We start from the raw sequence: 24,246 nt of genomic DNA on the forward strand, positions 1-24,246 counted from the left end.
GTATATTGCGTTTAAACGCAATCATTTTGCGATTAAACGCAATACTTTTTGCGTTTAAACGCAATACTTTTTGCGTTTAAACGCAATACCTATTGTGTTTAAACGCAATAATATTGCGATTAAACGCAAAAATCTTTGCGTTTAAACGCAATATTCTTTGTGATTACAGGAAATCATTTGTATTAAATCTTGCAGAATACAACGGACCCACGTAAACTGATATATTACATTTCTTTCTTATTTTTACTTAAAAGGAAATCGTGTAATGTCTAGCTTTATAGAATCAGATTCCTCCGAGCAAACGCTTTCTGAAAGGATAAATCACTGATGTGAATTTATAGAGGAGGAAAAAAATGTCGGGTTGTAAAAACAGAGACAACCTAAGAACGAAACATGCCTTTTCATCGCTATATTCTTAATGAAGATTTGGTCAGTTGCTTACAATCACAAATCACTTCTATTTTGTTTTTGTTTTTTCTACTTTGAAACAATTTCTCTTCAAACAATTAAAATGGATCTTCTAAATAAAAGACTAAAGAAGAAAAAATGATTAAAATACTATCCCCCACGTTGCGGTCACAAAGTTTAACTCATGTATAAATGGGTTCAGGAAAGGACTTATATGGAACGCCAAATTAACATATTTTTATCTTCAAATGAATTGTACCTATCTTTAGATCAATTGTACCTATCTTCAAATGAATTAGAGATAGGTATAATTCAATTATACCTATCTTTAATTCATTTGAAGATAGGTACAATTGATTTGAAGATATAGGTACAAATGCAATGAATTGAAGATAGGTATAATTGATTTAAAGATAGGTACCATTGAATTGAACCTATCTTTAATTACTAAGATATTGGCAATAATAACTACTCCCTTCATTATACGTCATTTCCGTTACGTCTACCGATCTCCGACACTTTCGGGGTACTCGGGTATTATTATATATATTTTTTCGCTCACTTATTGACATACATGTGTATTTTGATAAGTATATAATGATTTTTGCACATTTTAACATACCTTTTTTTCTCCTTTCATCCTCGTTTCGTCGCTCTGTATGCTCTGTGCGTTTCCCTCCATGTTCAATATTGTCTCCAAGGGAGCGTTCATTATTTTCAATAACACAAAACGAATTGAACCTAGGTATAATTGAATTGTACCTATCTTCAAATCCTTTGTGGATATGTTCTAATTGTACCTATCTTCAAATCAATTGTACTTATCTTCAAATCAGTTGTACCTATCTTTAAATCAATTATACCTATCTTCAAATGAATTAGAGATAGGTATAATTCAATTGAACCTATCTTTAATTGAATTGAAGATAGGTGTAATTCCATTAAAGATAGGTATAATTTATTTGTACCTAGGTATAATTATTTAGAGATAGGTATAATTATTTACACCTATCTTCAATTCAATTGTACCTATCTTTAATTCAATTGTACCTATCTTCAATTCATTTGAAGATAGGTACAATTATTTGAAGATAGGTACAATTATTTGAAGATAGGTACAAATATTTGAATATATGTTAATTTGGCGTTCCATAGACTTATGAAATGTTGGAATTAGGTACAACATGAAGAAGTATTTAGACTTAAATGTATATTTTCAACCTTTCCTACGGTTGCATACAGTAAACACAAGAACATAGGTGATGGAATCATTTGAGATCAAAATCAAACGAAAACAGATTGATCGATGTAAAATTGACAAGTTTTTATTAATACCACTGAAACGTTCTTAATTAGTTGTGATACGTAGGCAATTGATCAAAGGCTTCATTAAGAGTGTTGGGTTCTAATACGTTCAAGACATTCTGGTTGTTAAGATGCGATTGTTTAACTACAATTTTCACAAACTGGAAAATTTTTGCAAAAATACACAGAACCAAACGGTACTTTGAAATGTCGTATCATATTAATCATATATAAGCTTTGACTTATTGATCAATGTCTAATTTTAAAACTACAGTATCATTATGTTTAAATGCAAAACGAATCCTTAAAAGAAGGATTATTGCTTTTAAACGCAAAGATTATTGCGTTTAATCGCAATCTTTTGCGATTAAACTCAAAGTGTTTTGCGTTTCAATGCAATATATATTGCGATCAAACGCAATCTTTTGCGTTTATACGCAATAATTTTTGCGTTTAAACGCAATAAAAAATATTTCTTTCTTTCAACTGGCCTCAACGGGCTTCCGTACTTATACATGTTCAGCTACGTGAAAAAATATACTTCTATGAAAAATTTCACTTGACCTTATAAATTTTTTCCCAATCCACATAGATTTAAAGTTTTGTTGAGATAACAAAGTTTGACTGTGTACATGACGCTTGATGAAAAATCATTTTTGTTCACCAGTGATTATTCATCAAGTGAATATTCAAACAAATCTTAACTAAATGCACAATTTTATAGTGGAATCCTTCACAGATTCAAAGGAGTTCTACAATCAAAGTTACACAAATACTTCAAGCTTGGCTTCAGCTGGAACTACTCAGAGCGTTCTAAACATTACTGATGTGAAGGCAGAGGATGTTGAGAGAGTACTGTCCACCCCTTATGATTACCAAGAAGAAAATTTAAATAATACAGATGCTTCTGTGGAAGAATTTGAGTTGAATAAATTTAACTCTACAACAACCACAACGCAGAACAACTTAACCACAAAAATAATCCCCATTGCAAACTTATCGTCAGATGTGAACAATGTCACTGAACGTTGTAAGACAACTTTTCTAGGAACTTTTTTGGAATTTCATAAAATAAATGTTCACAATATTATAACGGCATTAATAACTGAGTTCATTTTTTGTAGACATGGTCTCATTGCCAGCAGGTGCTTTGACATCAAAAGCATGTTTACCCTGCAAACAGGAAGAGAAAAATAATGGTACTTGCAAGTGCATTTCAATTATCCGCTGAGAGGTTAAAAACGGAGAATATAATCAGACATCTCCGCGTATTTTCCCAAATTTGTGTTAAATATAGCATGCATGATGATTGAAGTACAATATATGTAGTGTTTCAAAAAGTTATTAAGAATTTTTTAAGGATACATTTTTTTAAATATATAGATAGTGAATACAGTGTTTCAGAAATATTTAAATAGGTTTTCTGTTCTCAAAAGCACTCTTTGAAACAACGGCCGACAACGTAAGAAAATAAAATGAGAGGTTATCCATGAAAAAAGCATGTATCATAAGAAAGTAAGGGAAAAAGTCATCAAATATAAAAGTAACCTTAACATATGTTTTGTTATTAGTGAAATATTTTAGAAAAATATAAATGTATTACAAGAAATTCTCAACACATTTCTAGGAATACTATACATCTGTCTTACCACAGCATTTTAAGAGTATTTGTACACGCTGTGATGTTTACTCAGCAGCTAGGCCCACATTCTGTTTCTACATTAGTATATTGAGGAAGAGACAAATAGGGCAACACTGTAAAGACGACAGTGGGGGAAATCAGGGGCAAAAATGTGAGAAATTGTGCTGACAAGAGAGCTGCGAATGATAGTATTGTTCTGTCGCCTAGCTCCAAGTCAGTTTTCAAAAGTTAAAAAGTTAATTACATAAATTTTCCCTAACTATAACATATTTTGGAAAACAGAGAGATGACTCTACTATTTGTGTTAAAATTTGAGTACTTCACTAAGGAAATCAATGGAGAACGGAAAATATTTTCAAAACACTTCAACCCCGCCCCCTTAATCAAAAATTCCTTTCTTGTAGGTATTACGGATTGCTATTTAACAAATTCATACGTACCGAAGCTTAAATTGTTGTTTCACCGAGGGGGGGGGGGGGGTATAGATCTATTTACAGATAAAAACACGGCGGAAATGTTAATTTTATTACCAATTTCTAACGATATTACAACTACGAAATTATACTTTATCATTCTTTGTGGTTAATTTTGCATATTAAGTTAAAACATACAGAAAGATTTAAGGGTCATATATCCATATCTATAAGCATTTTCAAATCCGGTGATGCTTTAAAGCCTGGTTTGAATAGATTTTTTTAACTTCCCTCTCCCCTTATAAAAAGATTTGTAATGAAGAGCTGTTAACGCGGTTTTTCACTGGTGGTATAATTATTAATCAATTACTAATGAGGTCTACTTTGCATTCAAAAAAGTTAAATTTTAGTAGCAAGCGTAGTTCTTTTGCTTCCTTATTTTGCATTTCTACCCTTATCCTCTCACATTTTTGCCCTCACTCTTGCCTTGTTGGCAGTTGCCCTCACATTTTTACTCCATCTCATTAATCGTCATCCTGATCGTCATTCTTGCTTCCTTAGCCAGGAGGAGAGAGAGAGAGAGACGTAGCTCGAAATTAACACCTGTGTCAATCTAATAGATGCATAGTAATAATTCAAAGTAACAGTTTTCAGGTACATCCGGGAACTCTTCATTGCCATTTTAGCCTTCCTGTTGGTACTTGTTTCTGTTGCCTTTTTGCGTGAAAGGAAAGAGAGGTAATTCATGTACCAATGAGTACACTGGGGAAAAGTAATTTGTATTTTTTTTTTTTAATACGGATGGAGCATTTTTTTAAAGTGCTATTTGTATGATTTCCTTTATTTCACATTTACATATTAATCTCATACTTTTTTTTCCTTTAACCATAACATTTTTTTTTGTAATCGGAGCTTTCAATACATTAAGTCAATCATGAATGGGTTCAAAACACTCATCAACTTATATTTCAGTTTAATGAATTAAAATACAGCTACTAAAAACAGACTTTTACAATATCTGTGCACAGCAATATTTTTATGGCATGCACAATTGAACAACATATCTGCTCTAAAAATCATATCATTCTTTCACCGCATGGAAAAAAAGAAATTAATGAAATATACATGTATGGAATTAGATGTAAGAAAAACTAGAACTGTCCAAAAGGGACAAATACCCCCCACTGGGTTTTTTCAGAGAAGGTACCAAATCACTAATGTTTTCTAGATGTGAGAGGTGTTCACAATTTGCTTAAACATTTAGAGTGAAAATTTAATTACTCATTATATTTTTTAATGAATGAAACTAAGGTGCAGCCTAATAAAACATCAATACTAATAATTACATTGAAAAAATAGTTTGCAACTATCTGTCATCTTTGTGAGACATGACACTCTGCAAATTGATTGTTGAAAAAAAAATCTCATAATTAATTACATATACAAAATCAAATTGATCTTAATACCTTTATATCAAACTCATTTTAAAAATAAAAGGGTGGTTCCAGTAACTATGTATTTTGACAGACATAAATTACAATTAAGAGACTTAGACAACAAAGATCTTTATTTCTTTCTGCCCAATTCCCAGGAGATATAGATAAGACCTGCTTGATCAGAGATGCCCCAACAGCTTCACACACTGAACTTATTAATTAATCTTTAACTGGATGCATGTCCACTCATTACTCCCAAGGGACAAATGGATTTACACATGTAAAAACTGTTTTTAATACTTTGTGATTTTTTAGTTCTAATGAGTAGTTTTAAGCTGTAGTTCACATTTTTGTACAGATGTTCTAGATTCTATGTCTCAAACCTTAGACATGAATCCGAAATGACTAAATCAATAAAAATATATATATATTTTAAAAAAAATCACCTGTAAAATGAAGAAAAATTATCAAATAATGTTGAAAATGCACATTTTCATATGGTAAATAATAAGTGTACAAATTTTCATACAAATCTATGCAATAGTCTCTGGGAAAAAATCCTGACAAAACCACACAATAAAAATGAAAAAAAAAAACACCTGCAAAATGTAAATAAAATTATCCAATCATGATGAAAATACCAGGTGCACACCTTCATAAGTGTACAAATTTCAGACAAATCCTTGCAACTGTTTCCAAGAAATGGTCCGGACAAAATCTCGTCTACAGACAGACGGACATGCTGATTCCAATATACCCCTACTAAACTTTGTTTGCAGGGGTATAAAAATTAAGGTTATCTTTAGTAGCACATTATAACAACACTCTACTGAATATTCTTAATGTACCTTTATATATTTTTGTGTTGATTCACCTAAAACATAAATTGCATTTGCTGCTCATTTGAATAATATCTACTTCTTTATTCAACCACCTGTCAAACCACATACTAATTGAAAAAGTGTCTTAATTCCAACCAACACACATAAGAGACAGCAATTTGAAAACTGTTTCAAAATGTAATTTAGTTATTGGGATCGATCTAAGCAGAAAAACTAATAACTATTGTTCTTAAGTCAGCCATTTGCACCGAAAATGAATTTTTTTCTTTCAGATTTAAGCATCAAAGACGGCATTCTTATATCTTCACACTGCCACGTAACACCGAACTCAACAATATAAGGGAATCAAGCGTTTTTTACCATACAACTTTGGATTTTTCTGACCTCTTTATTAATGGAAGAGCAGAGAGATTCTCATCCTGTATATATCAAGATATTACAGATTTAGTTCCTCTGGAGAATTTGATCTCACCAAGGTCAACATATCAGCAAATACCAGTCAGACATTTCAATATGGAAGAAGTGGAATAATAAAAAAGTTTTTTTTTTAATATAAAACTTGATTTAAAAAAGAAAGAAAGATGTACCAAAGACATAATTTTGTTTTCAAAAAAATATGAAAATGCACTTTGAAATTACAATATTGCACATTTACGCATGTGGCATGATTCTGGATTTTTTTTTTCATGTAAGGCCTAAGGCAAATTACATGTATATGTATGATAAAAATGTGTGCAAGTCAAGTCATTTTGGTAAAGGATCATGATGGTTGCAATGCATGATACAAAATAATATGAAAAAGTTATTTTCTATTTTTTACTTATAAAGTCAATATAATTTAGTTAAATGTACGTTAATAAAAACATTTGTACAGAGACTGTTCATTTAATCATCATGAAGATCTGCTGTGTTACCAGGACAATTGGTTTCAAGGTCTTGGGTATCTTCATAAGCAGTCCCACACCAAACGCAATACAAATGTCTTGTTCTTAGATAATTTGTTAAAATTTCTAATTGTTCTACACTACTCAAGAGTAAATCTTCCTCAGTTTCTTCATATTCAATTGACTCTTCATCACTTTCATCTTGTTTTTTGTAAGAATCCGGCCAAAAGAAGTGTCTCTCGGGTTCCGTTAAATTAATTCTTACATCAAGATCAGCACACACTTTCTGACTTTTATACAGATCACTTTTTGCTCTTTGTTCTGAAAACTTATTACTCATTCGACCAACAAAGTTTTGTTTTGCTTCTGACATGACTTTTTGCCTTTTTTCTTGTGCTATTGCCGACTTCACCCTAAAGTCTTCTAATTTCCTTTTGACTTCATTATCTCTGCCAAGTCCACCTCTTCCCGCCTTTAACTCAATAGGAACCGGTTCAGAGCGTCCTTCTCCTTTCTTTCCAATTGCCATACCCGGTTTGTATCCCATTTTTGAAAGTAAGGCAAAGCCCTTGTTATCACTGGGAATGGCCGAGTTTAAACCCTCTTCTCGTTTTTCTGTCTCTAAAACTTTCTTGGGTTTGGCTCGATTTTGGTCATCTTTCTCCCTTTTCTTCTTTTCCTGTCTGTGAGCTCGTGACGTCTTTGAAGAAAACACAAGCCCGGGTCTTTTGTCTTCGAGATTTTGCAAGAAACTCTCGGACATGTAATCTTCGTCCTCTGACATTTTTAACGTTTTCAGGTTGATAAAATAGTAGGAAGGTGGGTATGCACGCTAAACAGAAAATACATTTGATAGGATGTAAATTTTCCGGTATTTGTTAATAGTTAAACACACACAGAGAGAAAGATGATAGGGCCTCTCTCCCTTCGACACACATATTTAAAAGTAAGAACCCAGTTACTTCAATGATGTCAACATTTGTAGTTTGTCTGTCTGTTGGTTTGTTGTCACAATTTGCCTTGTGTTCATGTTTTGTCATATCATAGAAGGAATAGAAAATATTGTCTTTGAATGACATTAAACATTTAATCAAGTAAAAAAAAAACAATAATTAAAAAAACATTTGTATCGCAATCTTGCATTATATCACACACACACAAAGTTCTAATACTGAAGATATCACTACAGATATCTTAGTAACTTCAATGTCAGATGATATGAAAAACCTATGAGGAAGTTTACATCTGATCAGTAATATCAGTAGATATCAGCTTAGTAAAAACTACGTTTCTTCAATTATGTTAACATTTGTATGGCAATTCTTACGTATGCCTCACGAAATGTACCAGTAGCTGAAGAGATAACAAAAGATAAACGTAAAAAAAGATAAATGTAAATCGCCGGTCATATGTTAAGTGGAGAACCTTAAAGATTTTTTTTAACTGTATCAGTAGATATCAGCTCTCTAAATACCCAGCTATTTGGAGGATGTTAACATTTACCCCCCCCCCCCCAAAGATTCATATTTCGCAAAGCAAAACGCACTATACACACCCTATTACCGGCAACTGGGACTGCCGATGCAACTGGGACGACAGATGGCAAAGTTGTTTTTCGCTATGACAGAAACCTGATTTTTATCGTATTTTTGACTATATATAACATTCATTTACTAACGTATGGTGGTTTTCCGTCTTGACCATACCATAAACTATTTTCCTGTAGAATATAAAACTATGATTTCTTATTAAAAGAAAATAAGAACAGAATAAAGTCAAATTTCAATCGTCGTTCAAGAAAATTTGGTCAAACTGAGCTTAAAATAATTAAAACTGCTACTCCACGGTCACATTTCTTGTTGTATATAATAAATTTAGGCTCTTAACGACATAACTGCAAAATATGGATAGTCTGTGTTGTTTAAAAAGTGTGCTACGAGCGCTTGACTTTGGTGGGTCAAGATCTTTTGGCTGTCTTGAACAGCAGATGGATGTTAACATGGCAAACACTGACGACAGATGATGGCAATCGGTAACAACTTTATTTTATTTTAGTTTTCGATGTTGTCATCACCAATATGTTGAGTTCTACTTAGCAACGATATATATTGGAATCACTTAAAGGATAATTATAGTTTGGAACATTTAAAGATTTAACAAGATGCCCATGGGTCACATCGCTTACCTTAGTTACTATATGGTCCTGCTGTCCTCCGGCAGATTTTTCCCCTTATATTCCCATGTAAAAGTTTGATAATATATTAAGGCCCTACCCTACCCCAAAGGTTATGAACTGAACAAATTTAAACTATACTACATAAGGATGCTTCCGTATATACTAGTAAATGTGACTAATCGAGGATTTGTTGTTCGTGAGTAGAAGATTTAAAAAGAAATTTTTCTATATTTATATTCCTGTGTAAAATTCTAAACACCGATTATGGCCCCGCCCTAAACTCGGGGGTCGTGGTTTGAAAAAAAAAATCTACACTATGCAATACTAGTAAAGCATTCACATTCATTTCCTCTTTTCTCGCCCAGTCATTCTTGAGAAGATTTTTAAAACATGCGACATTAAAATTTCAACTATAATTCTTAATTATCTCCCGTGAAAGAGAGTATGGGCCTTCATTTGAAGGAGTTTGGCTGAAATTGACCCACTGTTTCTTGAAAAAGAAGTCGAAAACGTAAAAAAAAAAAAAAAAAAAAAAAAAAAAAATACAGACGACAGATATACACGACAGACGGATGCCTGACACCCTTTGATCAGAAACGCTTACTTGAGCCATGCTCAGATGAGCTAAAACAAAAACTTATTATATGATTGAATAATTCCCATCTCTCTGATTGGCTGAGATCCAACAATGTTAGAAAAATACTATGTTATATTGACCTGAACGTGACCTTCCAGGTCAATATAAGGAATTATTTATTCTACATTGGACCAAAAATAGATAGGGAAATTCCAAATTTCCCAATATAAGTTTTAAAAAAGATAAATTTTGGTTCAGTTGCACAGGGAGCGAAAGCAATTTTTCAAACCTACTGAAACTTCATTTCATATATCATACCCTATTATCCTGTTAGGTGTTCATTATTTATAAGAAGTGTTACTGTGTTATTCGTAACTATTACTAAATTATTTCAAATTAGCAAGCTATTTCAATGTAAATCTAAACATTTTCCTATGTGTGTAACTTTGTAAGGTCTGTCCACTTATGGTCAGCTTACCAAATCGTGGACTTCTAAACCATGTTTCGTACACGATTCTTGCAGATCGCACGCCAAGTACGCTCATCTTTTTTGCGACTCTTAAATGACCAATGGACCGTCTTAAAACATGTTCATGTTGGTACTTAATGAAAAGTTTGATTCAGTAACTGTCGTATAGCAAATACTATATGTACGACCAATATTTACAGCAACAAAAAAAAAATGTTTTCCGAAATTTGAAGCTTAATAAGACACAGTAACTTTATGTTTTATTAAAAATCGTATCCACTGTTTCCGATTGCCAAATTCTGTTTTGAATCTGCTGTCATTGTTTGCCCCGTCTGTTGTATACGACAGCCAAAATATATTGATCCACCAAAATCAAGTACTTGCGGCACACTTATTAAACAACAAAGACTATCCACAGTTTGCGGTTATGTCGTTAAAAGCCTAAATTTATTAATATATACAACAAGAAATGTGACCGTGGAGTAGTAGTTTTAATTATATGAGCTCAGTTTGACCAAATTTTCTTGAACGACGATTGAAATTTGACTTTATTCTGCTCTTATTTTGTTTTAATAAGAAATCATAATTTTATATTCTACAGGAAAATAGTTTATGGTATAGTCAAGACGGACAACCACCATACGTTTGTAAATAAATGTTATAAATAGTCAAATATATGATAAAAATCAGGTCTCTGTCATAGCGAAAAACAACTTTGCCGTCTGTCGTCCCAGTTGCATCGGCAGTCCCAGTTGCCGGTAACAGGGTGTGATAGGCCTATTTATAAATAACAAAAAATTATTTAAAAAAAGAAAGAAAAAAGACACATACATCTTGTTATGTTACATTAGAAATGGTCTACATAATTGGGGGAGCGATCATAGCAAAGTTCAATAAATAAAAATAACCTATGAAAGAGTTATTATAACAGGTGCGTGGGGTGGATGTTTGATCCGCTCCCGGTTGCAATAAAAATGGCGTCGTATAGCAGACGCTTCGTACTCATCGTACTATTCGTGAAATATTGTGAAGTAGAAATATTATCTTGGATATTTTCGTTTAGTATCATTGCATACAGGAAAATATTTAATGGATTTTGACCCAAACATGACTGATCCTGTCATGAAAGTGCACGTTTAGCCGAAAATCCTATGGCATGTTCTGTCGCACGACCGCTATTGTGTATGTTTTCACATGTTTGACTTGTCGCCGGTGAGTTTATTTTTGTTTTACAACTTTTTCCTTCTGTGGAACGCTCGGTAGCTTGAAAAAATTATGTAATTTACGTATCTTGCATAAAAATTAAAATAAACTACCGTTAGAAAGATTTTTAATCGTAAAAACGTAAATCGGCAATAATGGGTACTTGGCAATAATGGGTACTGTGACGTTAGCTGTATCAGTAGATATCAGTTCTCTAAATACCCAGTTACTTGGAGGATGTTAACTTTATTTACAAATTTACTCTGTAAAAAACACATATATGTACGTGTATACTGAAATTGTAATAAATGTATAAATACATGTATTTGGTCTGTTATTGGCCTGATAACTAACCTGGTTAAATTAGCACTAATAGTTTTTCAGGACGTGCATTTTAACTTCTGCAGAATAAAATGCGTTGTCAAAAACATCAAACATACTGACGTCATAGTCGATATCGTGACGTCAAATGAATTGTGACGAATTAGTGATCTATCATCTAAATGTAAAATTTATGTAATTTCGTAAACTTACTGGTAATTCAAACACACTTACTACACATATTTAGTGAATTTACTGAACCCCGTATGCAATAGTGGTCAAAATTTCGCTGCTGTGCCTAGCTATATATAACCAATTGCCCCAGTTCAAATTTATTAAAAATAAAAGAATATTATAATAATGCTAAAATTAAAGAAAATCATGAACATGTACATAATAGTGCACATATATATTCTCTAAAACACAATTGATCAAATACTGATGGAAAGGAAATAGAAATAGACGTAAAGCTTCTTTATTTCTCTATTTAAACAAAGTCCCATTTCACCTACTCAGTATTTTCTTTTTCTGAGTTCCAAAATAGCAGCCAAATACCCTCAAAAACTCTTATTTCCTATCTTAAATTTCAGTCCGATAACAATTACATTAAAATGAAAGTTGCAATATATTTAAATACATGTAAATGCAAACTATATTCCACAATGAATTAAATCACTAACCTGATCGCAAATATTCATCCCGTTTCGAAAATATTTCCGCCAATTTAAAATCTGTCGTAAAAGAACATCTATTGCCTACACCTTTGGAAATTTTGACGTCATAATGATCTTAACGTCACAAGAGTTTCAATAAACAAGAGGACCATGGGCCAAAATGCTCACCTGAATGACTTTGGCCCTGCTGTTCTTCACTAGATTTCCCCCCCCCCCTTATTTTGGTCCCACCGTAGCCGGGGGGGGGGGTGTCATAATTTGAACAATTTAAAAACTACACTAACTCAGGAATCATATAGATTTCAGCTTTTCTGGTTAAGTGGTTATTGAGAAGAAAATTTTTAAAGATTTTTACTATATATTTCAATGTTAAACTTTGATTCCCTATTGTGGCCCCACCATAACCTTGGGGGGGGGGGGCATGATTTGAACGATTTAGAATCTGCACTACCCCAGGAAGCTTCCACATAAGTTTCAGCTTTTCTGGCCCAGCGGTTCTTGAGAAGAAGATTTTTAAAAATTTGTCCTATATATTTCAATGTAAAACTTTGATTCCCTATTGTGGCCCCACCCTACCCCAAGGGGCTACAATTTGAACAATTTAAAATCCACACTTCCTCAGGAGGCTTCCACATAAGTTTCACTTTTTCTAGCCCAGTAGTTCTTGAGAAGAAGAGATTTTTGCTATATATTTCAATGTAAAACTTTGATTCCCTATTGTGGCCCAACCCTCTACCCTGGGGGAGGGGGAGGTTAGGCATTATGCAAACAATTTTGTATCTACACTACCTCAGGAGGCTTTCACATAAGTTTCAGCTGTTCTGGACCAGTGGTTTTTGAGAAGAAGATTTTTTAATAACCCCACCCTATTTTGTCCTTTCTTGATTAACTCAACTTGAAAGGGGGCTTGGCCCTTTATTTGAACAATTTAAACTCCCCATTCACCCAAGGATGCTTTGTACCAACTTTGGTTAAAACTGGCCCACTGGTTCTTGAGAAGTTGAAAATGTGAAAAGTTTACAGGCAACAACAGACAACAGGTGATCAGAAAAGCTCACTTGAGCTTTCAGCTCAGGTGAGCTAAAAAGTTTACCTCCCTCCCCCCCCTTTTTTTTTAAGTGTCCTCATTCAAAATAAAGAAAAATTAAAATCTTTTGTTGAGAAAAATAGTTTATAGACAATTAACTAATGCTAGTTTATATTTTAATCTATGGTGAAATATTTAATTCAAATCATCAATCAAATTTCTAATTTTTTTTATTTATTGTTTTTTCTGTGTGTGTGTGAGGGTGAGTGTGTGTGTGATTATGCTATAATAGATAAAATGTGAAAGTAGTGGGTGAAATTTGACTCCATTTGAAAAAAAGAGAGAAAAAGTCCCTCGTTTATTTTCAAAACAGCATGTATCTAACATACTTCTGCTTCAACAAAAGATTACAGAGGTGTTTTTTTTTTCAAAGTCCAGTCTTCAAGACAATGAAATCAAATATGAACTGCATTGGGCTTCATAGTCATTATTAATTGCACATTTTCCTCCTATTCATTCAGCTACACCACAGGCACTTAACGTTTAAATTATTGCTCTTTCTTAATTAAAAAAAAATCATACTATAACTAGGGATATCAATTTCACTTGGCTAGCCGAATAATTGGGGGCTTTAGTCGGACGAGAGTCGAGTACTCATTTAACCTTTTTTCCCTTGTCAATGCAGCTTAAGTAATATTATTCTTTACAGAATGCTTGTACAATCAATCTACTGTCACATACAACGTATTTCTCAACAAGATGCCCATGGGCCACATCCCTCACCTGAGCACATTGGCTTAGAAAAAGCACAAATCAGTTCAGTATTGAAAAGTTTACATGGAGGTGGGGGATTGAATTTTAAACTACCTGAGGAATATGCTTCCATATCAATATAACAAAATGGCTTTGCTGTTCTTGAGCAGAAGATTTTTAAAGTTTTTTCCCATATATTCCTATGTAAAACTTTGATCCCCCATTATGGCCCCACCCTTCCCAGGGGTCATCATTACAAACTTGAATCTACAAATGTACACTACCTGAGAAGTCCTCCATATCAAAATGACTAATGATGGCTTTGCTATTTTTGAGAAAAAGATTTTTCCCTATATATTCCTGTGTAAAAATCTGATCCCCCATTTGGGCCCCTCCCTACCCTCTGGGGCCATGATTTGTACAAACTTGATTCTTCACTATCTGAGAATGCCTTCCTATCAAAATGACTAATCATGGCTTTGCTGTTCTAGAGAAAAAGATTTTTCAATTTTTTCCTACATAAAAATTTGATCCCCCATTTGGGCCCCTCCCTACCCCAGGGGCCATGATTTGTACAAACTTCATTCTACACTATCTGAGGATGCTTCCATATCAATATGACTAAACATGACTTTGCTATTCTTTAGAAGTTATTTTAAAGATTTTTTCCTATATATTCCTATGTAAAACTTTGATCCCCCATTGTGGCCCCACCCTACCCCCAGGGAACATGATCTTGATCTTAAATTATTGACCCCCTATTATGTCTCATCCTATCCCAAATAAGGAGACTACCAGTGAATGCTTGCAGATTAGACTAATCATGATTCCTGCTATTCTTGAGATTTTTTAAAGATATTCACCATAAATTCCCATGTTTAAATTTCATCCCCTATTGTGGCCCCAACCTACAACTAAGATTTGAATAAATTTGAATCAGCAATATCTGAGGATGGTATCTCACAAGTTTCATCTTTTCAAATCTAGTGGTTTCTGAGACGATTTTTAAATGCCATCAAATTTTCACTATTTCTTTCCCATCTTCCCTTAAATGAGAGCATGGCTCTACATTTGAATAAACTTGAATCTTCCCCATCCAAGAATGCTTTTTGGCAAGTTTGGTTGAAATCAGCCCTGTGGCTTTGGAGAAGAAAATGAAATTGTGAAAAGTTTACAACAACGATGATGATATGACAGACACATTTTGATTTGAAAAGCTCACTTGAGCCTTTCTCAGGTGAGCTAAATAAAGAACAACTTTCTACTTTAGGAACAATGGCCAGTATGAACTGCTGATTACAAGACATAGCCATATTTGCAAAGTATGTATAAGTTTTTGACGAAATAAAATCATGACCATTTTCATCAGTCCTAAATTATTTGCATATATAGAAACTAGATTTAAACACAATTTCAAGGATGAAATCTTTGGTCTAGAAGGCATCCAGATTTCACATGAAAATTTATAATGTCATAATAGCTCATCCATAATACATTTATAGGGGCATTACTTAGCATATTTAATTATAATGAGGATATTGCAAACTGAATGTTATCATTAACAAACATAATACATAAAATTAACTAGTTATTTATTCCTATCAAAAATGTAGTCTGAAGAAAACTTATACAGATTTTATTTGCAGTTTTGCAAGTTTATCATGACTTTCAACTCCCTTCCCTCAAAATATTCTTATAGATAAGTAACACTCTCTTTGTTAAAATTTCATATTTATTCATGTAAATTATGAAATAATCAAACATGCAGTCTCACAAATTATTGTAACAGCTAATAAATTACCCCATATGTGTGCTACCTTTAGAACTGTTTAATCTGAGTACCTGCAGTTTATGAGCAGCTTATGGGGCATTATATTACACCACGAGTCAAAATGTGACTCCATCAAATAACTGAGATATTAATTAGTTTCAGATCTATATACATGGAAAAAAATTCTGCCTAGTCCATGTGTAGCTTATATAGGTTATCAGAATAACAAAACACTAATCAAATACCATTTTGGTAGCAGACATAATCTATCAGTGTTTGATTAGGCATACTACAGTGGATACACATGTACAGTAAAACATGTTTAAAGCAAAGTGTCAGGAACAAATATGATTCTCTATCAGTTTGGTATATCCAACAAGTTGATACTTTTTTAGCATACAGGGAATGAAAACCACTTTGCTATAATGTGATTTCATTATTAGTGTGTTCACTGTAACCGAGTTATACATATTTTCAAGGATAGAGACTGGTACAATTTTTCTTCAGAAAGAAAATATCATATACATGTACATGTAATATTACACAGATTCTAGCTTAACGTTTTGGTGCATTTATTTGCATAGTACATATTCTCATATAATACACAACACGATAGCCAAAACTAGACTGTAAATCAAATGCCCTTGTTTCTTTTATAAAAAGAAAGATGTACACTTACATTGTGTCTTTCTTAGAAATGGTACACATGTGCTTCAGAAAGTTTTTAGTAAAAGAATTGTACATTACAATAATGTTATAAAAAGAAATATCAGAATCACAAATTATAGTACAATGCATATTTGGACTAGTTCTGTATCCAAAATTGGATAAATATGGTACATAATCTACATAAATATATATGTATAATTTGAATTGCCATACAGTGTATGATTTCATAAATTGTCTTTACTTACAAAATAATAAATTAATATCCTTGGTATCTGTGGTCTTCAACACGAGACTGTATAAAAAAAAATCTAGAGCATCTGAATAGAGAGCTCCACATATTCAATAAATATTCATTTAAATAAAATGCAGAAAATCATTATTACACTGATATCAATGCAAGAGTTAAAACAAGTAATGTATTATGCATATCAGAAAAGCACTATAAATTTGCTGAAGCAATTTTTTAGCCTGGTCTTTAGCAAGCTAATTATCACTGCCAGTTTTGGCAGACAGTGGAAAATAATAAAATTCATTTTCCAAAGAAATGTTTGTCATCAGATTGGATTACTGGCAAGGCTTTCAAGAGATGGACTCGGGGGTCTCTGTGAGGAAAAGAGAAAAGCAATTAGCAACTAGTACTAACTCAGCTAGGAGTTCAAGTTAAAGCCATATGGCCATACATGTAGCTGCATACTGTAATGAGAATACAGTTCAGGAAAGATTTACCTTCTGTTCTGAAAAAAAAAATGTTGAAGAAATACAGTTATAAAGTTTGTTGTCAATTTTCTTAGAAGCAAGTGCAGTTGCCAATATCAACTGCAGTGAATGAGCCTGCATATTTCTTAGCAGTGAATGTTAAATGTTTAATCATGCTGATCTGACTTACTGTAGACTATTTGCCATTGGAGAAAAAATGCAGGTTTTGCAGAGTATTTAATATTTGAAATAATGTTAAATCAATAAGATTATGGCCATACATGTAGCTGCATACTGTAATGAGAATACAGTTCAGGAAAGATTTACCTTCTGTTCTGAAAAAAAAAATGTTGAAGAAATACAGTTATAAAGTTTGTTGTCAATTTTCTTAGAAGCAAGTGCAGTTGCCAATATCAACTGCAGTGAATGAGCCTGCATATTTCTTAGCAGTGAATGTTAAATGTTTAATCATGCTGATCTGACTTACTGTAGACTATTTGCCATTGGAGAAAAAATGCAGGTTTTGCAGAGTATTTAATATTTGAAATAATGTTAAATCAATAAGATTATGGACAATTAAAGTTCCTCCAGTTCGTCAGCAGCCGCCATGATAAGGATTTCCCCATGCTGGTCCAATTAAGCAATCAATATCAAATTTAACTGCTGTTATTAGCAGTGCAATGCTATAGAATGCTGCTTTTCTTTTTATATGAGAGGTGCAGTTTTATATATATAAAAATTAAAATTCTGACCAAACGTTCCCTTTAAAAAATGGCAGACTTACTCGAAATATACAGGGTAGGAGGCAGAGAAGAAGGGAATGGTGTAAGTTGTATTCTCCAAAACACACAAGTTCATAATACTGTACGAATGCTGTCACAGCAAATATAAGTCCCATGATAGTACTGATTGTCACAAAAATGTGTATCTCATACAAATAATTGTCCCCCTGTAAACAAAAGAACCTTGTAAAAAAACAGAAATATATAATGTATACAGGAAAACTTTCTCTCCTTTTTATTTTCATCCTTTTTGCCTTTGTCATCAGTAGGCAAATTCAACATAAGGTGAATTCAACAAGACATTGAAAAGGGTGAAATCATTAGCAAAATTAACCAGTGAAACAGTTTATCAATTTCTGATACTTATTTTTTTTTCAATTTTAATCACCATATTCACTATTCAAGGCCAGAAACTAATTGTCAAATCCCTTCCTCATTTTTAAAGGTATAAATGAATAGATTAATAGAACTAATTATTTACACTTTAACCCTAATGTTTCAACCTCTTATTATTTTGACTTCCTGTTAGTTACTGACATTATTGGCATCCTTTGAAGTCCAATGTTTGGCATAGCCCACGATCAGAAACAAAGTAATTCCTGTGTACAACACCAATGTAAACAAAGTCAAGGAAAAAAACTTCTTTATCTGTAAAAAAAAAAAAGGACTTCCTTACATTTTATCTAATAACAGCAGTAATACACATTCAACAGGATTTTTTTCTTTTTGAATTGACATTGTAGAATATATTCATAAATTTATAGAATCATAGTCTTCTACATACAAATACAGATCATAACAGAAAGAACTGATATATATAACTCTGTTTAAAAATCATGCATACCGAGGTTGCTCTTTTACTAATGGAGGCCCTAACTGCAGTACTGCCCAATAACACCATCTGAAACCAGAAATCAGAAGCATTCTGAAATACTTCTAAGATTTTTTTTCCACTAAAAAAAATTCCAAATCACATTCACTAGCAACTTATCAACTTCAATAATTTTTAAAATGATATATTTTGCTTTTATCAAGTGAATGGTGCAGTAGGGTGGGGGATTCAGGGATGTAAGGTTTAAGGGGAAGGGAGTACTTGCAAAATTAAAATGATTAACTCACAATAATAAATATGAAGTAAATATGAGTTTAACAGCGTAAGTTGTATCTACTAATATTTCTTAATTTTCATATTGGAGATAGAAAGAGGGGAGAGGGCGTAATTAGGGAGAGGGCATAATAAGTTTTTAGAACTTGTGCCCAATCCCTTTGTAATTAGAAACTACAATAAAATATGTTCAAACCAGAAAGAGGGGGTGTGTGTGTGGGGGGGGGGGTCTGCCACTGGTACTTGTAACTGCTTTTATTGTCTTGAAGCAATCACCAAATAAGTCGCAGGGACTGATGCTAACAATGAATGTGTTAAATGTCTGCATAAAATTTAACTTGCCATTAAGATTTCTCTTCATTTATAGTTTGAAATGATTCCACAATGTTTGTTAGTATGTACAGTTGCGGATGAAAACAAAACTTACAAATGCACCTGCCAGGAGACCTGCTCCATAGCAATTTCTAGGTCCCAAGAACAGAGGGTATGGATTATCCAGTTCATTTACAAGGGGCAAATAAAAAATCTCCAATACAGCTGAAAAAAGAAGTCAAAAATAATAAATATCGATTAGTAATATACAAAGGTTTGAACCATAACAATGTGAAAGGAAAGTCTTACAGCCCACAATTCATTAGACTATTAAAAATTCATATGAATTCAAAATTTTTCATTGTAGTGTGCACTTTGTTTCTTGGCTGGTGATTCTTCAGGAAAGAGAGAATTTATGTATACCCAAAACACTTTCAATATGTAAAATTTAAAGAAATCAGTGTCTGGTATTATTTTGGTGTAGTCATTACCTAATATAGTAGTAAGAAATCCACTGCAAATCTGTACAATTCCTATTGCTTTTGGCCAGCTGTGTGAGGGAGTTTGGGGAATGTGTCCAAAGTGGATCTCGTCTACCTCCTCTGTCTCCACTGTTATTATACCAGTGTCTGGTACAGTGTCTGTGTTAATGTTATCCCTCATGGTTCTCTGTCATTCCCTAATTAAAAAATAAGATTAAGAACATACTGCATATTCTGCGTATTAACATTGAGAAGCGATCCAACAGCTGTACGTACATGCATGTACATGTTTTAAATTAGGCATAATATGTTTCCTCTGCAATGATTTTTGCCTGATAAAATAGCCACTGAAACACTCAAGATATACACTTCTTTTCTGGTTTGTACTTAAAACAAAGGAAGAGAAAAGTAGCACCCAGATTTGAAACACTCGTTGGTACTGTACAATGTAGGGGGAATAGCATTTTGAAAGATTTTCAAAATATTCTTTTTTTTAAATAAAAGTATACCAAGGACGCTGTATAAACTGAGATCCCATGTCACAGTAAATGCTGACTTTGTACAGGTCCAAATTTGCAGCCTTCTACTAGCAATTAGTAGCATTCCAACATTAAATATTCTTGATGGGACGTAAAGCATACAAGAATTTTATGTATCAAGTATTATTTAACAGGGTCTTAAGCCAAAATTGGATAATATTACTTGTAGCTTATGGAATCAAATATGGCTGACCTGATTGAACTCTGCGGCTAATTGATGGTGAAAACTGATCTATCCGATCCCGAGAATGATCAACAGTCATTCAAATGTTGTGAGAGTGACCAGAAGCAGTTATATTTTTAAATGTTACGTTAAGATAGAGTGCAACAGATGTCAAGTGAGTGCATAAAAATCAAGGTATTGTAAGAAAACTGCTTAAGAAAAATGATAAATAAATGTATTAATGATTGCAACCTAATTCTTTGAAGTTAGATAAATGATTTATTTATGACAATAACGAACAATATTCTGCCTTTTGACTAACTAGACTTTTTCATTAATTTTTTGAACAAAAATCAAACTTCTGGAAGTTTGAAGCAAGGCACTGAGGTATTAATGGCGGCTCGTTAGATCCCTTCTCCCATATTATACTTTATACCAGTTTTCAGGCCAAAAAAAAAAAAAAAATGTGTATTTCCGGTTGCCCGACCCATCCTATTTTTTTCAGCCAAATTCCCGACCCTACACTTTTTTTTCCTGAAAAAGTATTCCATTCTGAGGTCTCTGGTTTTACCTTTCATTTATAACCCTAACCGAAAGTTTTGTATCCCATCAGAAGTCTTAATATGTATCAAGGTAATTTTTGAGGAATAAATGAGTGGTTTACAATAAAGAGGCTGACCAGAGACATCTGAAAAGATTTATTTGACAAAAAAATTTTCTCAAAGTGAATGATGTCATTTTAAAGTAGGTTAATGATTGATATACATGTATTAACCAAATACGAGCTTGAAGGTGGGGTGCCTGAAAGAATGTCAGACACATCGGCCCAACGACACCTCGGTCCATTGACATCTTGGCTCAGATGGGTCGGCCCAAGATTTAAGACAGGTCGGCCCATGCATAAGACACCTCGGCCCAAGCAAAATATATATATTTCCACTTTTGGGACTGGTTGATTGGAAAAAACTACATTAATAAATTATCAAGATTTTTAAAAAAAGACCTTTCCCGAGCACATTGACGATACTCAAGGAATGATAAGACAATGCTACTATAATTATAAAGTGCTAATTGATAAAGAAACAAAATGCCGTGGCACATTCTTTGGAGGGTCATGTGAGTGTCATATGTGTGAGTTCAATTACGAGCAGGCTTAATTCGGATAAAGTTATTAAAGACATTACATCTATTGAACATTTTCTCTCATATTTCATTAGAAAAACACTTCCATTCATAAATTTATTATCGTCAGTTTAATTAGCTCAAGTCTGTTTTTTTTTCCTTTTGTCTAGGCTACTTGTATCAAAGCAAGAATTAGTGTGGTTTTCAAAAAAGAAAAAGAAATACAATGAAGTACAAGTGTACAGACCAATAATGCCATTTATTTTACGTGTTTTTAAAACATATAGCTTTATACGTGATAATTTATACAGACATTTAGATCTATATAAACAATATAGACTAAGTGTCTTTCATTTTTTTTTTGTGAAATACAAGAATAACAGTTGCAACCATGATATCAAAAAAATATTACATTTTCCACAAGAAATAGATGTAAATGAAAGATTAATCTAATTAAGTTGGAATTATCTATCAAAGACCCTCCCCCTTTTTTTATTTTGAAAAAAAAAAATCGTTGAATCGTCAGAAAGAATAATTAAACAAATATTATCAATTCAAATGCTGGGTTCATCTTAGTTAGAATAATCTAACTGTGTCTTGGGACAGCCCTCACCACAGTTAGAATGCCTCCCGTATGCCCGTAATGTAGCAGAAAATTGCAGCATCGCTCCGAAACGATTTTGGAGAAAATTAATGAAGTTGCATTGAAAATAACTGTCAAATTAATCATAACAAACCTTTCTGAGACTGTAAATACCTTTCATCTAAATATTGAATCCATATATTGGAAGAATTCAACACATTTTCACCAATGTTTTTTACTCGTTTCAAATTTACACACTATGTTGACATTTGGAACTCTCAGGATTTTTCATAGTAAATGCACTGAGTTAGAGAACATTCTATCTAGGTTTATCTGTAACTTTTTTCCATCATAAAATTTTGCTTGGGCCGAGGTGTTTTTTTATATGGGCCGACGTGTCAACAATCTTGGGCCAACCTATCAGGGCCGAGATGTCAAGCATGACGGGCCGAGGTGTCGTTAGGCCGAGATGTCTGAAATTGAATTAGATACCTTGTGGTAAAAATAAGTAAGGGTGCCCCGTATTTCAAGACCCTGTGTTATCAGGGATTTATCAGCCTATTTTGGGAAACGCCATTTTTGGGGAATTGGGAAAAAATTATCAGCTTTTTGTTGAAATTGGGAAAAATTAAAAATGTTGCTTAAATCATATATTCAGGTGTAATTCATTTAACATTTCAGCATGAACTCTAATTTGGGCAACCAAACAGACAATTCAATCAGGATCCAACATCATACAAGATCAATTATGAATAATAGACTTATAAAATTAAAATTGACTTCAAAGAGTACAAAGTGTTTATACAACTTAGGGTAGTACATGTGTGTATGAGATTCCAATTTAGGTCATTATAGAATCTGATTATAAACCTCCTGCAAAAAATTATAAGAAGTACACATTTTCTCAAAGTCCTCTTTTAATATGTATTATTATGCATTGAAAATATATTTTTCTATTTGAAATAATGCCTACAGTCCTTACCATTCACTCATAGATCAATTGAGTAGGTAGAAATAACTTAATAAATCTATATAATAACACAATATCACTATTTTCAGAAAAAACGGAGGAAAAAAACGGATTAAAAGTTGGCGATGTTTTTTCAGTGTTTTTAAAACAGGTGTTTTGACCGTAGCTTTGCTAAACAAGTTAAATAGATGAAAATTACAGACATTATGACAATTTTACTTAGTGTTTTTCCAAGATAATTAAATATAAAAGCATTTTTCACCAATTGGGAAAAAATACTGCCAAATTGGGAAAAAATGAACTCATTTTCAATTGGGAATGGGGCCGAATTTCGGCCCCTGAGAAGGTACTGATAAATCCCTGAAGTTATTATTGAGTGTTGTCTCTAGGTATGCTCGATGATTTATGATATATTATATAAAGAACCATGAAAATATTAGGTCATACATAAAGGAAATTAAGACAACCCGGTGCCTGAACCCAGCCCCGTACATTAATTAAGTCTATAAAATAGAAAAAAAAAATAGAACAACTCTAACTTACGGTAGATTCATGACGAAGTACTTGACCTTTATGGTTCTGTATTAATTACAACTCGACGCTAAGCAGACTATACTGTATCTGTCATGTGAACTCAATTTTAAATAAGAAGTTGATGAACCACTCAAATGTCATGTGAAATAAAGGGTCGTTCAGGACAAAACAACTCGTGCCATACATGAATGGAATTAAAATAAACAAATTCTGTATTTTCAGATTTATCAAATTACTTATATAATCTTTTTTATATGTTTTCATATTCAAAATATATTAACTAAGGTTTATTTACATCAAGACCCAAAATAATTTTATTTACACAATGAAAAAAGATCGGGAACAACTTATCCAAAATTATATAAAGGTTAAAACCGGTCAAGATAAT

At 32.8% G+C, this 24,246-nt stretch overlaps 2 protein-coding genes across 5 annotated transcripts; both read right to left on the minus strand.

Annotated features, from left to right (window-relative positions):
- Positions 1–4,726: 4,726 nt before the first annotated feature.
- Positions 4,727–7,743, minus strand: LOC133175968 (G patch domain-containing protein 11-like). Its single transcript, XM_061311128.1, has one exon. It carries the CDS (start codon positions 7,712–7,714, stop codon positions 6,932–6,934), a length of 783 nt encoding a protein of 260 aa, XP_061167112.1. The 5' UTR covers positions 7,715–7,743; the 3' UTR covers positions 4,727–6,931.
- An 8,101-nt stretch (positions 7,744–15,844) lies between these two features.
- LOC133175963 (uncharacterized) lies at positions 15,845–23,981 on the minus strand. Of its 4 annotated transcripts, XM_061311116.1 has the most exons (8): positions 23,868–23,981; positions 19,957–20,144; positions 19,581–19,690; positions 18,893–18,949; positions 18,586–18,696; positions 18,051–18,215; positions 17,122–17,172; positions 15,845–17,032 (listed from the first exon to the last, which is right to left on the minus strand). In XM_061311116.1, exons 2-7 carry the CDS (start codon positions 20,126–20,128, stop codon positions 17,125–17,127), a joined length of 663 nt encoding a protein of 220 aa, XP_061167100.1. In that variant the 5' UTR covers positions 20,129–20,144; positions 23,868–23,981; the 3' UTR covers positions 15,845–17,032; positions 17,122–17,124. The 4 variants fall into 4 exon arrangements, with proteins under 4 accessions (XP_061167100.1, XP_061167103.1, XP_061167099.1 ...); XM_061311119.1 differs by lacking the exon at positions 17,122–17,172 and having other exon boundaries at positions 15,845–16,862; XM_061311115.1 differs by having other exon boundaries at positions 15,845–17,172.
- Positions 23,982–24,246: the final 265 nt, after the last annotated feature.

This window comes from Saccostrea echinata, unplaced genomic scaffold, assembly GCF_033153115.1.
Source record: "Saccostrea echinata isolate AGI-Se365-2 ecotype Australia unplaced genomic scaffold, CSIRO_AGI_Sech_v1 ptg000064l, whole genome shotgun sequence".
In the NCBI taxonomy this organism is placed as follows: Eukaryota; Metazoa; Mollusca; class Bivalvia; order Ostreida; family Ostreidae; genus Saccostrea; species Saccostrea echinata.

Coding starts and splice junctions, on each gene's coding strand:
- LOC133175968 (XM_061311128.1), bottom strand. CDS start 7,714: ATGTCAGAGGACGAAGATTACATGTCCGAGAGTTTCTTGCAAAATCTC.
- LOC133175963 (XM_061311116.1), bottom strand. CDS start 20,128: ATGAGGGATAACATTAACACAGACACTGTACCAGACACTGGTATAATA. Junction 18,950..19,580: donor GTCTCCTGGCAGGTGCATTT/GTAAGTTTTGTT, acceptor TTCTGGTTTCAG/ATGGTGTTATTGGGCAGTAC. Junction 17,173..18,050: donor TCCTACCCTGTATATTTCGA/GTAAGTCTGCCA, acceptor TTTTCCTCACAG/AGACCCCCGAGTCCATCTCT.